The sequence below is a fragment of the Gadus chalcogrammus genome, chromosome 14, assembly GCF_026213295.1.
Source record: "Gadus chalcogrammus isolate NIFS_2021 chromosome 14, NIFS_Gcha_1.0, whole genome shotgun sequence".
In the NCBI taxonomy this organism is placed as follows: Eukaryota; Metazoa; Chordata; class Actinopteri; order Gadiformes; family Gadidae; genus Gadus; species Gadus chalcogrammus.
In genome coordinates, this window is record NC_079425.1 from 22,695,766 (window position 1) to 22,713,296 (window position 17,531).

The 17,531-nt window shown below is 45.8% G+C and overlaps 1 protein-coding gene across 1 annotated transcript in view; it reads right to left on the minus strand.

The window, feature by feature from the left end:
• The window catches only part of igdcc4 (immunoglobulin superfamily, DCC subclass, member 4), a 71,143-nt gene extending 60,097 nt beyond the window's left edge, over positions 1-11,046 (minus strand). Inside the window, exon 1 of the mRNA XM_056607191.1 lies at positions 10,718-11,046. Within this exon, the coding sequence (XP_056463166.1) occupies positions 10,718-10,865 (148 nt within the window). The 5' untranslated portion in view covers positions 10,866-11,046. The remainder of the gene's footprint in view (positions 1-10,717) is intronic.
• Between the last annotated feature and the right edge of the window lie 6,485 nt (positions 11,047-17,531).

The window sequence follows — 17,531 nt, forward strand, 5'->3', positions numbered from 1 at the left end:
CCACTGACAAAAAAACAAGTGTGATATTGTGGGGTATAAGTTATAGGGGTACTTTAGGTTAAAGGGGTACTATAGGTTCTAGGGATGCTTTAAGTTATTGGGGTGCTTTAGGTTGTTTGGGTGCTATAGGTTCTAGGGGTGCTATAGGTTCTAGGGGTGCTCTAGGTTCTTGGGGTGCTATAGGTTCTAGGGGTGCTATAGGTTCTAGGGGTGCTCTAGGTTCTTGGGGTGCTATAGGTTCTAGGGGTGCTATAGGTTCTAGGGGTGCTCTAGGTTCTTGGGGTGCTATTGATTTCAGGGGGGGCTATAGGTTCTTGGGGGGCTTTAGGTTCTAGGGGGACTTTAGGTTCTTGGGGGGCTAAAGGTTCTAGGGGTGCTCTAGGTTGGCTAGGTCATAAGAACCGAATTACGTGATGCTGTGAAAACGAACACACGCACAGCTATCCTAAATCACTATCATATTTCGCAAGCCGAAATAAGTCCACTTTAACGCGACGCTCGGCAGCGGTGGGGGGGGAGGTAGCGTGCAGCAGGGTGGTGGTTCCATGACCGCGTGTAAGGCAGAACGTTCCTCTTTCGGTCGTCCCCCCGTCCCCCCTGCCCCTCCCTCCAACGCCCGCTGCTCTGAGGTCCAGAACTGCCCTCCAATCCCAGCTCTGGTATCCAGCATGCCGTGAACACGGCCCTAGATCAGCAGGGGGCCTCATCGCGGACACATGAGCTATGCGGGGGCCACCACCGGCGGTCATCAGACCGGAAACCGCCTGGGCCCTGCTCTCCCCCGCTCCCCCACCAAGAGCCGCAGCACACTCTGACGCAGAGATGTTTGTCGTACATTAAACAGCATGTGTACTCGAGTTGTAAGCTGTGAGTTCATATGGAATTTTTTTATATATTTACACGCAATATGGTGTCGTATTAATACATATGGAAGGGATGACACATGCAGAAGCGCACATGTTGTTCGCCGAAGTCCAGTCGACTCCGGAGTCTCTGAAAATGAACTGGTGTCCCTTTGCCTATAGGCCCCATCTGCATTCTATTTACACACTCGGGCTAAAGTTGCTTCACTCTCTGCACCTTGTCCACTCACACTCTCTCTCTCTCTCTCTCTCTCTCTCTCTCTCTCTCTCTCTCTCTCTCTCTCTCTCTCTCTCTCTCTCTCCTACCCCACCCTCTCATTGCCAGCTCCCATGGAAGTCCTCTCTGGTCATGTGACTCGAAGAGACAGCAGCTCGGAATGGAAGGAATGTGATCGCATGTCAGGTTACCCAATGAGCCTTCACCAGAGAGAGAGAGGGGGCGAGAGGGGGCGAGAGAGAGAGATAGAGAAAGAGAGAGAAAGAGAGAGAGAGAGAGAGAGAGAGAGAGAGAGAGAGAGAGAGAGAGAGAGAGAGAGAGAGAGAGAGAGAGAGACAAAGAGAACGAGAGAGAGAGAGAGAGAGAGAGAGGGATAATCTGGTTTCACACACACACATTCACAAAAGTCAAAAACAACAAAATAGGCAAACGTTTATAGCTGTACAGAAGGGAGGAAAAAACAATACGTCATAAAAACAAGTCCCTGATTATTCCATACATCACCTCCTAACTCGGGTTGTTGTAAACCATAAGCCTACACTGTGTGTGGTGGTTACCTAAGAGAGCAGGTTTGTGTAACACAAGACAAACATCACTGCCCCGCGCGGCGTCCGGATCCCTTCCTTTGCACGCTTATCTGTCATCTGTATCGATCGGAGCGCGGTGCTGGCCAGCGTGCACGGTGCGCGCGCGGGGTATAGTGCAACCGTTGCTAAGACCAAGGCCAGCGCGGGGGGCCTGGAAGGGGCTGTGCCGCCGCGCCGACGTGCTCGCCATACACTGATCAAACAATCAACAAAGGTCCGTGTACAAACCCCCGTCCGTGACCAACGCTCCCCCCCTTCGGTCTTACGCAACGAAGAAACCTCTAGGAATCTAAACGTCCGAACGGGGAGTAGCCTACGGGCTGGGGTCACATAACGGTGGAAGCCAGGGGTTTTTACCGACAGCTACCCGGCCCGTTCTGACGACAGCACGGCCCCCTCGGATATATGGCAACAATGAATGGAATCCGCTTTATTTAAGTCCTGTTTGGTTCTCTGGAGTTGTCGGTTAATTATATAAGGAGATCTAATGGATGAGTTATAGCAATATACTAGCATTCATAACAACCACAACATAGAGATACACAACGCAGAAGACTCAGAACCCATTGACTGGACAGAGATACACCACACAACACAGCAGATGCACAACTCATTGACTTGACAGAGATAGAGAACGTAGCAGACTCAGAACACATTGACTGGACAGAGATACAGCAGACTCAGAACACATTGACCGGAATGAGATACAGCAGACTCAGAACACATTGACTGGAAAGAGACAGAGAAAGTAGCGGACTCAGAACACATTGACCGCCGGACAGAGATACACAGTTGGAATTCCGCCCAGAGCCTCCTTTAATAATATGCATCCCAATTTAGCCGAGCATCTCTAGGGAGAGATGCACTAACAAATTAGAGCTGACACGCCCCTGCCTGCACAAAACCCTCATGCATGCAGGGAATATTTACAACAGCCCAAATAAAATTACTCTCACATGAGCGCGTACACCCGCGTGTATGCGCATACACGAACACACACCAACACACCTACACACACTCACGGGCGGAAATACATGTCAAACATACAAACAAGCATAGGCATTCGAACACACACACACACACACAGTATCCGTCACATCAGACACGATTGACAAAAACACACAAACACACGCAAACACCTACATGCAGAAATATGTCACACGTAGAAACAAGCATAGGCCCTCAAACACACACACAAACACACACATGCACTGTTTCTGTCACAATCAGAGACATGTAGATTGACAACACAAACACACAAACAACAGTTTGGCATTCATGCTTAATGAGTCGGTCTTCCCGACGCTGCTGTCTGAGAGTCTCAAGGGACAACGTTGAACACATTAAAATAGATTGATTCACACAAATTAATTTGAAACAGGATAAGATGGTAATACACCTGCGCAGAGACAAAGTTCAAACAGCGATAATGACTGTTGTGCACACTGCACACAACAGTGTACATACTTTAAGAAGGGCTTAAGCTTACAGATGTAATTGAAGCTAATCCATTCAGGCAGTCTGGCTTTAAAAGGCTGAGGGAAGACATTATCGCCTGGATCAAAGATCCAGTCTTCCTGCTGATTTACATGAGGGCCATCCGCAGAAGCCTGTGATAATATCAGCCTCCGACATCCACATATTTCAAAACCCTATAGTGTACCCACAGCAATATCTTTCTTTGAATGGGACCATCGACTAGTACAAGGCGCTCATCCGATAAAAAGAAGCCGGATATTGGTGAGGCACAGAGATGCCGGGCATTGGAAACACACCACACGCAGACGACAAAAGAATCTCCTGTAAACATTCAATATTCAGCAGTGTGGCGCAGAGGCCAAGCATTCATCACTGCCATGAAAGCAAGGCACTCTGCCCCCCGCCAACAGATGCCCTGGTAATGTGCCTATTTATGGTAAAATCCAGTTCTAGCATGCCTATACCGGTACAATCGTGGATGTCAGCGGTCAAGGCTGGGGAATACAGAACAACCTGTAGGAGAGCTATCTATAATGTGCATATTGTATTGTACACTTGAGGTATTATTCGTAACTCTAGAGAGGTATGGGGTTTTATGGATTTGTTCACAGCAAACCGGATCTCGGAGTCTGGAGCAGCATTTGTTATAGGGTTGAAGATTTAAAAGTCACCCCACAGAACACAACGGTCTTATCTGGGGAAGATGTCGAGCTGCAATGGCAGCCGGTTAGGTGGCTGGTAATCCTGATAGGAATCCTTACCTTCCGCGGCTGACTTTATGTCTGAATATGAATGTGAGGCGATGCCTTCCAGCACCTCCCCAAAGCTCTAAATTAAGAACATTAGCGGAAGTGCATTTTAGAATTAATGAAGCTAAAATAATAGAAAAAAGGGGCAAATACTTTCTGGAGACTATTTTTACATTTAATTCAGCCCAGGGTCAAATTCCCACTACGATAAAGTCATAGTGTTTAAGAGATATCACAGATAACAAATGTTAAATATGAAAAATAGATATGCAAGTGTATCAGCATTGATGACTGTATAATGCATTAGCCTATGGATATTAGCATGCAAGTGTATTAGCCAACTATCTTTGACTGGCTGTGGTTATATAGTTAGTCCGATAGTTTATCTACTCTGCATTTATACAGAATAGTATTCAGAGCTTCCTTTTAGCTACTCTGCTTTGACAAACATGTCATTCCTTTTGCAACCTCATGATAGAATAAAATCAGCTGTTGGGTGTACACCTAAATAATTGCACAATCTTCAATCCATGAACAGACGACGATTTTTAAAACTAAACTGAACTATACTAGTCTAAAAGCTGTTTACCACGGATCTGAGGTTACACAAGGTCACTGCCTTAGCTGTGGGATCCCGGCTCATTTTCTACCCAGCTAAATGGCAATATCGGTTTTCGAATGACAAACAGCTCGTATGTCCTTGAACTGATCTCAGAGTTGCTGGTGGAATGTCACTGGGATTTAGCTTGAACCATAACTCCTGGATGTCAGTGGAAGAATAATCCATCAATTCAACACTGCCGCAACACACTCAGAGCCCTGCCCGTCAAAAAGGTCACTCACATGTGCTTTGCTAGAGGTCTTTAAAGCTGGAAAGAACCTTGTGAACCATGACACCGCGATTCTAGGAATGTCCATTGCTCAGATGTAAATGCATGTGTGACCACCAGCCATGGCAACACGCCGTACAAACTACAATACCCACAGTCAATTTACCTGTGATTGACTGCACTTGTCGCACCAGATTCACTCCGTCAGCACTGACACCTTTGAACATACATTTGTGCCGTGCTAGATATTAGTGAGTCTTTGAAGTCATTCAAAGTGTATTTGACGGATGTAATTTGATCCTTTTCGATTAGTATAGCCACAGCGGGGGTACCTTATGCCTTTGGAAGGTTTTCAGAATACATCAGGCTTTAACTGTCTCCAAAGAATGTATGTATTTTAGGGAAAAGACAAGACTTGATTTGATCTTAACCAATTTTAGCTTTTTGGGCATGCAACAAGTAATAATCATATTAATTACAATGCCAAGTTTTATTTAGACCTCTATGAGGTGTCACAAACGTGGTCTATCACATAACCACCCACTATGGAGACTTGTTGTGTCAGTAATAGCAGCGCTGTGCGAGTCGAATGTCGAAGCCTTATCTAAACCACGATCATCGAATACGGGGTTAACGGGTTAACACACGGGTAGAATTCACCGAAATAAATCGATTTCACGTGGTGTAATGAGACAAATCGACTGTATTAAATGGCCATTGCCTGGAGGGATAAATTATGAATAGCATCTGCATGGGCCACAGTGCATGCCATACTTCCACGATGAGTCACAAGCTTGTTGGACACAGGGTATCTGTGAATCCATTCCACACGCCTGCTCCTCTATATAGACCCTGGCCTTCTCCACATCTTCCCAGTGACCCCATTCATGTAGTCTGCTCTACCACCTCGTGTCACGTGACCAGACGGAACGACTGTTTGGCGAGCCAATCCCATCGCTGGATGGGAAAGTGATTACAGGAGATTGGGTTTGAGTGGCGTGTTGTTTCGTTTTATCTTCAGAAAAAAATGGGGACCACACACAAAAAGACGCTCACACACACAAACTAAGACACACATGCGCACCCACACAGTCATACACACACAAACTCGCTCACACACACAAACAGACAGACAGATGCTCACACACACACACACACAAACAAACAAACACACACACAAGCACACAAAAAACACGCTTACGCACACACAAACACCCTCACACACTCAAAAACACGCTCACACATAAGCTCTCAGAGCGTTGATCCCTCATAACCGTTCAGCCCAGTTGACATATTTTTATGTGTTCTTTGAAAAGAAAAACAGAGGTCTTTGTTGGTGGATGGGGTGAAGGGCTGCTCCCCTGCCCTCCAACTCTCTCACCACCCGTCCCCTGGTTGATTCACAACCCCCCCCCCCAATCCTGACCGGACCCCCCCCGCCTCCCCCTTCTCTCAGCGGCGAGTTCCCACCATTACGCCACAAGTTCAAGCACGGCCCCGCCGGTCTGACCCTGACATACAGTAGAACACACACACACACACACACACGTCCAAGTTCCCTCACAAGCACACACACACACACACACACACACACACACACACACACACACACACACACACACACACACACACACACACACACATATTCATGTTCCCTCACAAGGACACACAGACACACACAGACACAGACATGTTCATGTTCCCTCACAAGTACACACACACACACACACACACACACACACACACACACACACACACACACACACACACACACACACACACACACACACACACACACACACACACACACACACACACACACACATCCATGTACACACACAAGCCCACCCACACAAACACAAATTAATGTACACATGCAAGGACATAAACGTGAAACGTACACAAAAATATCCTTGGATTTTGTTTAGCAAAGCCAATGATGACAAATGTGGCCACATAAGTTGTTGACAGCACTGATCACAGCCCTGATAATGTGAGGTAACCACATAGTCTTTCATTACAGTTTTTTCCTATCGTTTTAGGCAATTTACCTAAACCATGTTCACATTCCCTAAACACTTCACACAGTGAGCATACCAGTACACCATGTGAACCAAACTGTGGTTACTTGCCCCTATGCTAAGATACAAATGCTGGCAATGACGCCTTCTTCCAAATTTCATGGATACCTGCCCCAGTCAATGTTCACTACCGGCAAAACGCTGTGGAACTACAGCATATTTTACCAATGTTTAGATACTCTGTTCAAAACAGTGAACTTTCTGTTCAAAACCTAACAGTAATTTAGATCACTGTAGATGGAAAGATGCTGCATTTGGACAGACAAATGAAGTTACATGTTTGAATAAGAAAAAATATTTAGTTTATAGTTTATTTATTTTATTTTACAGTAATTTAGATTTTTTTCCCCCTGTGCACCATAGTTCTTGGTGAATTGGCATGGAATTACTTTTTTTACGTAAAAGCAACACTACATACAACGATCTGTACAAAACACAGAGGATAAGTTTTGCAACGCAAAACACCTGGTGGTCATTTCAGCTAAAGACCTACTCAGCTAAAGACCTACTCAGGTGTTTTACATGTAATTTATGCCTCGTTGAAAAAGGGCCTTCTTTGTTTCTGGATCATATATTACGTACTACTTACTGTATGTAATTTGCATTACAAAAACTGAAAATTGTTATTCTCAGTTTCTCATAAAACACTTACAGTATTTACTGTATTTACAATTACAGTACATTTACCACACTCAATTGTGACATCTTTTGTGGGAGGTAAACCGACATATGAACAGTGTCAGCAGATACTTGGCTTGGATTGTCATACTGTAATATTACAAACTTTATTACTGTAGTCCAAAGAAGTGTTTGTCTGTGTTTTTTCTCTTTTTTTCAATGCAACACTACAGGAAATCTATGCCAAACTGGAGGACACAGCAACATTTTATATATACAATTGGCAATGCTTCAAGATGTTAGTGTTTTTTAGGTCATAGTGTTCTGAGAGGAAACATGTGTTAAGTTATGGCAGCATTGTTTGTGGTGTGGTTGTTGTAGTGCATTTTGCACCAAAGGTTAACAGATATGCAGAGGTGTGTGTCTCTAAAGCCCACTGTGTTAAGTGATAGGGAAAAGTGACCATAGTATGGGTACATGACCGAAAACGATAGGAAAAAACTGTAAAGCTCATGATTTTTTATCAAAGTTTACCAATAATTCATGGTCAGTCCAGCTAATATCATTTGCATTAACATTCCATGTTGAATATTCATATTTATATGATCATTTGCAGACATAACATCCACCTATGTTTGAGTCAACAAGTGTCTACTAACTGAGCACCATTTACCTCTTTGGAGCAATCGTTACAAACATAACGTTTTTTGATCGGTGAGTCGATCACTGTTATATGACATGGCTCTTTTATTTTCTGTTGACCAATATATTGACCAATATATTTTGACCAATATATTGTTATATTCCAAAGTCCCTTTTCACAATTCAATACCATGAAATAGACAATTATAAATGATCAATGAATCCTTGAGTAGTAACAACAAACACGCTTATGGTTACTGGAAGATTCTTGGGGGAAAAGGGGGTCTGGTAAATGAAGGTGTAGACCCTGGAAGGTTATTACAGCTGACCGAGAGAGAGAGAGAGAGAGAGAGAGAGAGAGAGAGAGAGAGAGAGAGAGAGAGAGAGAGAGAGAGAGAGAGAGAGAGAGAGAGAGAGAGACGGAGAGAGAGTGAGAGAGAGAGAGAGAGAGAGAGAGAGAGAGAGAGAGAGAGAGAGAGAGAGAGAGAGAGAGAGAGAGACAGAGACGGAGAGAGAGACAGAGAAAGAGAGAGAGAGAGAGAGAGAGAGAGAGAGAGAGAGAGAGAGGGACAAAGAGACAGAGAGACCGAGACAGAGACAGAAACAGAGACACAGACGCAGACGCAGACACAGACAGAAACAGAGACAGAAACAGAGACAGAGACAGAGAAGAAGGGGGAGGCTAATTATATCTCTGACTGAGAAGTAAATTGACCGATAAAGTACCATCTCCCTGATAAGAAAAATAAAATACATAAAACCACAGCACTCTGGGATGAAATCCGTGCATAAGAAAACTAGGCAGTGTTTCACAAGAGAGACAGCATGTAGAATGTTTCAGAGAATCAACTGATTAACCTCTTGTTCCAACATGGGGGTAAACAACCAGCCTTTACCATCAACACTGATAACAGGACCCAACTGCTGTTGCTTAGAGAGCCTAGTTGATATTTATTATATTCTCAGCCAACTGTAAATATAAAGAAAAAATACAAAGTGGTATTATGGGTGTGGACTAAGCAGATGGTGTTTATTGCTTGTGTCGGTCAGTCTACTAAAATAAGACAATGCAATCATTTAGAGAGGATAACAAGATACAAGATGGCTCTGGAATAGAGTTTAATATACTATTGTTGTATTATATATGCATATTATATCCATTCAGTTATACAGAGGTTCCTGGTGGTTATGTGTTGTATTCAAGCGACCGATATTACTTAAAATATAAATTGATGTTCAAAATAAAGTTAAAATATCGAAGTAAAGCGAGTATTTTTTAAGTGGAAGCTTAAGGACTACATTGTGTACTAGATGTCAAGACAACGTTATGTTTCATGTTTTAATGATCAAACTATTCAGACCACACACACACACACACACACACACACACACACACACACACACACACACACACACACACACACACACACACACACACACACACACAAACCTGTTCAAGCCTGATCAATCCCCAACACGCAATATTTAAATAACGCTTTTTGAGCTCCCTGAGGAGAATATAATGGAGAGCAGACACAGTCATGGCTAGGGTTATGTTTACAGTGCATTACAATCACACCTCTTAACATCTCACTCAGACACTTAATGAATCACACACAACACACCAGCCACCCTAATAGTAGCCTACACGCCCCCCCTGGGTGACTTTGAGGTGGAGTAATTACTTATGCAGGTGATTAAGTAACAGGCCTAATGAGTTGTATAGAAGCAGTCACATAACGTGTTCCCTCTGACGGGCGACATGAGGGCCATGGGTTGCTTTCCTAAAGTGCCTAAAGTATCCCTTCTCGTAGACCTACTTCTAAACGGGTCTTTGTCATGCAAATAGGCTTACAGCGGTAGCTCGCCTGCTAAACCGTAATATACCGTTGGTAACCCAGTGAGTAACATGTAGTCACTCTCCGCCACTGCCCAGATCGCTGACCTCAATACACACAAGTCCACAAGTTGCACCAATAGACCTACTGTGCACATTTTAAAAAAAGAATGACAAGACAGCCACGAAGTTTCCAGGCCCGTGTTTAGCAACCCCACGATCTGAAGGCAGTGTCCCCAGCTGAATAGGTTATAAAGGGGGTATAATCGCATAATTGCTGCCTGCCAAAAAGTGGATTGCGCCCAATGTGGCTTTCCAACGAACGGGGCTCGACGTAGCACTGGCTTAGCACGTTTTCGCACTGTCGCACATCACAAAGCACCAGTACCCCTCGTTGTAATCATTGCGATCAGCACACTTGATCTCACATTGCGCTGGTGCTTCAAAGAGCAGGGCCGCCCAGCGGCAGAATGATGCGCTGCAGAGGACAGCGCGGACGCGGAGACGTGCTGCAACTTAGTAGGGGCTAATGCCTTATGATTAGAGAAACACGGATCATTCACAAAGTGTGCAGGCTTCGATCCGCGAGCAGCAATACAAAACACGCAAACCCAGTAGCCCACTTCATCCAGCCCATAGAGGTGTTCGGCATACGACTGACTGAGTCGGTCCCCCCCTTCATCCCGTGTGCATGTTCGGGGGAAACCGCACTTGGGGTAGATCAGACAGCCCGCACACACGCACATGCATGCACTCAATGTAGGCATCAAGCAAGACGTTAACCCCCCCTAAGTAAAAGCTTCAGTTTTGTTACCTTGCTTGGATGGACCGTACAACGCCAGCGAAAGTAGACACAACACCAGGAGATTGTTCACCGCCATGTAAAGCCTTTGATATCCACCAGAGGGGTAACAGCAGCGTGTGTGTGTACAATCAGCTCCGCCGTTATAGCGAGCATGCATGTGCGGAAAACGAGCGATCGTCTCCAGTGGTGCGCAGAGGAGGAATATGTGTTAACCGAGCGGTGTTTGGATACTCATCCTGGAGTGTGCAGAGCGAGCAGGTATCCCGTTAATCGGCGGCGAGCCGTCGTGTCTCTCGGCGCTTCATCGCCATGTTGTGAGTGAAAGTGTGCGTGTTGGCCGCTGCTGCTGCTCCACACACACAGACACGCACGCGCGCACACATACGCGTGCGTACCACACTCACAGAAACGCTCGCCTTTGTGTGCGCGCGCGCACACACACACACACACACACACACACACACACACACACACACACACACACACACACACACACACACACACACACACACACACACACACACACACACTCAAGCACGCGTGCGCGCGCCTACACGTTCTCACGCACGTGGTGTGCGCACGGATATGTGTTTGTACGGATCTGTACATGCACATACGAACACACACACACACGCATACACACACACACGAAATCCTCGCCAGACAACCCACCGGTCGGTGTTGTGATTGCGATGGAAACGCAAAGAGAAGCTCTCGGTGATTGTATGGCGCGCTTATCTGCGTATCGAGCACCGAGGGTAAAGTTAGTTTCACATTCCTTATTAATATGATGTTCGACTGACTTCCAATGCTTCGAACTAAAGTCCCTGATCTGCGCTACTGCCAAACAAAAACAACTATTAAAATGACTGCTTGAGCATCCGCGGGTATTTGCTTGAGAAACGTCTCCATCTCCCTCCAATAGGCTACACATTTGCAACTTCTCTATAGGCATGTTTCTAAATAGGCTGTTTTGACTGGATTACGGTGCACTGACGGCTCTGCTGTAGGGGGTGCAGCACGGAGGATGGTTCAACAGAGAGACGGACCACAGAACAGAACCACGTGAGGGCACATGTAACACGTTACTACTGAAAATGGAGCATTCCACTCCGATGGCTTGTTTCCACCGACGTGTGTTTCATCCCATCACATCCACACCGCCATGTGACTGAGGTCTTCGGGATACACAGGGAGTCCAGGGCGGGGGGGGGGACGCACATGGTCTTTCTTTAAACAAGAGCATGGAGGAAGGCCAGAAACGAGGTGGGAGTATGTGTGAGTGTGTGGGGGGGGGGGGGGGGGGGGGGTGAGGGAGGCAGGCAGTGGGTATTTCTCGCGGGGACGATGGAGGCTCCAGTCCGGGGGTGAACCGGAGCTGGCCTCGTGCGCCATGTGCTGCTGAAGGACCCGCTCACTCTCGTATGCAAACACGTAGCAGCGCGAGCCAGCTGGAGCCAGCCCTGCAAACAAAAGGCTGGCCTCCCTTGCGCTGTTGCTCAGCTAACGCAACGCCGCCTCACGGCTTCAGCTTGGCCGCCGCGCGCTCTGCTCGTCTCCGAGACGCGGAGGAGAGGAGAGGCACTTACCGGTGACTCAATTGATAACCTATCCATTTAAAAGCACACCGAGTGCGCCTTAATGTCCCTCCCCCGACAAAAATAAAGACAAATAAAAACAAGGAATTTAATTGTGTAACATAGGCTATGACGACATTGATGCTTCCTTCGTGGTTACCGCGTGGATACGCGAATAACAATAACAATCAAATACATCTATTTCAAATGTCAACTGATAAATGTACAATAATGGCTCCTTCAAACGAATAGGAAAAAGGCCACAGCACACTACATTCTAGGATGATGGATTCATTCACCTTCAAACATAGAAAGTAAATTCTTCCCCTTCGTGTGACATCACATCTAACAAGTTATCTGTTTAGAAAATATTCATTTAACGGGTAATACCAGATTGATTTGAACTGATGAAATATAATAGGATGAATCCATTTCCCAGGTGCATCATAAAAAGCAAGTGCCGGTGCCTTTCTGATTACGTTCGCTCCGGTCTCTGTGATTGTGGTCAAGCTGTAATTTCCCTGTTTCTCCTCCCAGCTGCCAACACGTAATGAAAACAAACTACCAGCTATATATACAATATAAACGCCTTTGCACAGGAGAGATTCCCTTAATTCTGCCACCTCTATTGAGCACATGCTCATATCAGGCCCACTCGTTCGGCTCTAGACCTGTGTATATTTCAGTCTAATGTTCCCAGGTGGTCCTTTGTCTCTCCGTTTAGGATTTGACAGAATGTATACAACATGCGCAAATGAGTGCTCACAGATTTGATTTGCCAGCTGAAACGATACATAATCCGACACTCATTCTGTGGGTGAACCTGGTCGTTCACCTGAGGCCCCGACAAGCCTGGGACAGTGTTTGATATCCTGCCTGAATGATGTTCCTGGTTGGGGGGGGGGGGGAGCCTACTCAACCAGCCTCACCAATGGAGGACCCCCCTCTGTCAGGTTTAGAGTCTGTCTCGCAGCTGCGGCAGCAGAACGCCACACATTAAGCGCTCCGTTGTTGCTGTGATTGGACGACAGGCTCTCGTGACTACATTCAAAACCCCTTCTCTTCAGGTTAACCCAACATGTGTTCCAGATATCACAGGAGTCTCGTCACTCCGAGGAATGCCTTCTCTCACAGTTCATACGAGTTCAGGCCCCAGAGACAGCTGTCGGGCAAAGACAGAAAGGGCCAATTGGAGAGAAATGATACCCCCGGTGAATGTACGGCCCCAGTGAGGCCCATTATGCTGGTCAACGTGTCTTGTTCGAGTCAAGGGAAGGAGTTTTACTTGTTTATCTTGGCAGCGATGACCACATTTTTGTTGTTGTGTTTGTGTCCTTAACAAACGAGATGAGGACTGTGGGTTATTATTAGATTTAACTGGCGGCAGCGCGGCTCTGTAGGAAATGAGGGAAAACAAGTTGATAGTGGGTGTATAAGAGGGCAAGGCGGCGAACCTCTGCTAAGATACCCCGTGACGACAAGGTTATAATGAGGAGGGGGGGGGGGGGTTCAGGAATAATTAAAAGAGAGGTTAATAACGTTTTGTCCCAAAGCGCAAGAGGCTTCCACAAAAGAAACGTTATCAAAATTAGATTCCAATTGCTCAAGATTGATTAAAGTGTGGCACAAAGGCTTTGTCTCGTTATGTTCATAGTCCAAATGGCAAAGCGTTAGGTGAAGCACCTAGGAAAAGTCATCCATTTCTGTTGCCCCCTTTCCATCTTCGATGGAAATAGGCCAGGATTGTCTCCAGCTTACATGACGTCGTGGCTGCTGTTGCGCTGATGACCACAGAGGCTGTTTTTGGTTCTCCGAGCGATCCGACTGAGAACCCCAACCACCCCCCTGCTGCAAAGGTGAGAGCAGAGCAGCTAAGGAGGGCTTCCCAAGGGGGGAAAGGTCTCCTACAGATGGCCTTGTTTGCGAAAAAACATCCAAACAAATAAAAAAAGGTTGTATAATGAATCTTGAACATGGATTTAGATCAAGACTTTGATACAGGTCTAGTTTATATGCGTAGACGTCATACTTTCTTGTATCTTCATCGACTCGGATGAAACCATATTACTCTGAGTCAAACCCAGCTGTTGAAAAGTCTACCTCAACCCCCCACCCCCCCTTCCGCCTCCAGACCCAGTTTAATCAGCTAATGTGGAGGTTGAGCGGGCTAAAGGTTTAGCCGACTAGCGCTGCGCCCTGCAGTCCATGGTTCATGTTTGCATATGCAAATGAGGGGCGGTGTGCAACCGCGGCGTCACAATGTTGTCCCTCCTCCTTCCACTGGGGGGGGGGGTGCCCCCCTCGGCATGCTTACGGTGGAGGAGGGGGTCTCCATAGAAACCCAGACAACGGTGGCGCATGGGACTGAGGGAGAGGGAGGGAGGGAGAGGGAGGGGGAAGGAGGGAGGGGGCTGGGGGGGACGGGGACAACGCTGGCTGGCATCGGGCCGAGTCTGGAGCACCCGTGGGTACGTGGAGTGTCTTACAACGCAAGCAGGTTCTTTACTCATTTAGATTGCATTTACTGTCGTGGCCGGAGAATCAGATCGAATGGGGAGAAATTGGGGGGGGGGGGGGGGATTTGACGAATGACCGGGCGACTCCATCTCACAATAGCACTTTAGCAGGATCCGCGAGAACATGAACTCACTACGACCTGAACAGTCCCAAGCCTGTCGGACTCTGAATTGTAATCGAGGAAACATACTTGATTAACTTGCTGAATCGATTAACTCGATTAACTTGCTGAATCGGGGTGACCACAATAACCCGACCAATTAAAATGATTTGGATTTGAAATGACGGAAAGCTTCTTCTCGCAGAGCCATCAGAGCAGTGTGGAGCGAAAAACACTGAGCTTGTGTGCTGTTACACGGAAACACGGGGAGAGTGATGCACAAGGTGTTTTCTTTTAAGGACAATGGCGGGAAGCGCTGTGAAAAAGTCTGCGTCTAGACTTGAACTACTGAATATTGATAGGGAGGGAAGGGAGAGAGATTGGGCAGAAAGCGATCGGGGGGGAGGAAGTGGTGTAGGAGATAGGAACAGAACAGTGTGGTAGGAGATAGTGTAGGAGGCAAAGCAAAACAAGGGGGTGTGAGATAATGAAGGAGATAGTGGAGGAGATAAGGCAGGTTAGGGTGGTAGGAGATAGTGAACAAGATAAGGCTGATCAGGGTGATAGGAGATAGTGTAGGAGGTAGTGTAGGGGATGAGGAGAACAGGCGGGTAGGAGATAGTGTTAGAGATAAGGCTGATTATGGGGGTAGGAGATATTGTTGGAGCTAAGGTCTCAAATCTTCCCAACCTTTGCCATATCGCTTGGGCTGAGCTTCTGATGGTGGCTAGTACATCCATACTCCTAATATTTGACCTAACATTTGGGTATAATCTTGTGTCTTAAGAGTGACTGCTGACCTCCGGTGATCTCCTGTCCGTTCTCACCGGAGGGGTTTGAAAGCCTGTGATGAGCTCATGGAGACCACCTATTCCCATCACCCCTGCAAAGTGGAGACACAATACAGATGGGAGATAGTACTGTGTCTGGTTGTTCTGTGTAGCCCATTCAATAGCTCACAGCCACACATGGAGCCTGCGAGCAGGGCTGCACGTTGTGCTGGGCTTCCTACCCCTGTGTGAACCATTCCGCGCTGTGTGATGGACGGGGTACAAAGAGGAAGCTCCATCGAATCATCCATTTCATTATCCTGTCAATAGCTCCACCCAGGGAGCTGGGCCGATGGTTTCATTACACATCTCCATTTGAGAGTATTTTTAAATGACATCTGGCTCACAGAAATCCCCCCACCCACACACTCCAGTCTCCCCTCTTCCTCTCCTCTCTTCTCCTCTCTCCTCCACTCCTCTTCTCTCTTCTCCTCCTCTTTTCCTCTTTCCTTCTCACCTTTCATTTCCTCTCCTACACTCTTCCTCACTCATCCTCTCTTATCCTCTCCTCTTCGCTCTTCTTCTCTTCTCTTCCTCTCTCCTCCTTTCTTCTTCTCCTCCTCCTCGCTCTCATCCTCCCCTCCTCTCCTCTCTCTTCATCTCTCCTCTCCAGACAGAGGCAATAATTTAATCACTCATTCCTGGATGTAAGCAGTAAATCACCTCTATTTCTGGAAACTAAATGTTGGCGATAAAGAAGAGGTGCAGTAAGAGCAGTCATCCAAAGTTAGATATAATACAGCATGTGAGAGAAACAAGATATTTAACTGCTGTCAAATCAAAGCTTATCTTCGGAACGCTTTGAATAACCTTTCGATCCACACAATCATCTTCACGTTTTATTAATAACACTGTGGCAACATTTTCATGAACACTATTGCTTTGTGTGGTGAGTGTGGTGGAAGCAGTGGGGTTCTCAAGCAGTAAATAAGCCTCAGAGTTATAAGCTATCAAACAACAATTAAAATCGAATTGACGCCACACACTGCCAAAATGAATCAGAGATGTATTATTGAACTTCAAACAATCGGCCATGTGCTCATTTGATTACAATGAATCAGTGAGGCATTATTGAACTATAATAGACAAACTTGTTCATTTGATTTCAATGATTTAGACATGCATTATTTGAATTCAAATAATAGACCAACGTGCTCATTTGATATCAATGAATCAGAGATGTATCATTTGAATTCAAATAATAGACTAATGTGCTCATTTGATTTAAAAGAAAAAATTGACTGACACATGAATTGTAAGTCAATTTCATGATAATTGTATAGGGCATATACTTATGGAACATTGTGCATTCCATATGGAGATTTAGTTAACGCTATTGAACGTAATAATTATTGCACTCATATTTTGCCCAGTCATATTTAGCTCAGTTTCAGTACCATATTGGAATCCAATCATCTCAACATGTGGTACACAAGCAGATTTACAGAACAAAGAAGCAGTTTGAGTTTTTTGAAACTTCCTCATTATTTCTCTGAAAGGTTTTGGAAAAGCAGAACAACTTATTGCCAGAATGAAATCAAATGTGCTGCCTGCCCGAGAGCAGCGGGAGATTTACATGCGGACCTTAAACATAATCATCTGTGCTCATTGAATTCCAAAATGGCATGCACTCTATTCCACGTGCAGAAAGAGAAAGGTCAACCAAAAGTATAGCATTTGGCTGCTATAGATATTCATATAAAAAGCTTCAAACACAAGGCGAGTATTGGTGCAGGAATACATAGGCAGGAATCTCATTTTCAAAACATTTAAGGACAATCTTTAGTTTAAAAGAATCA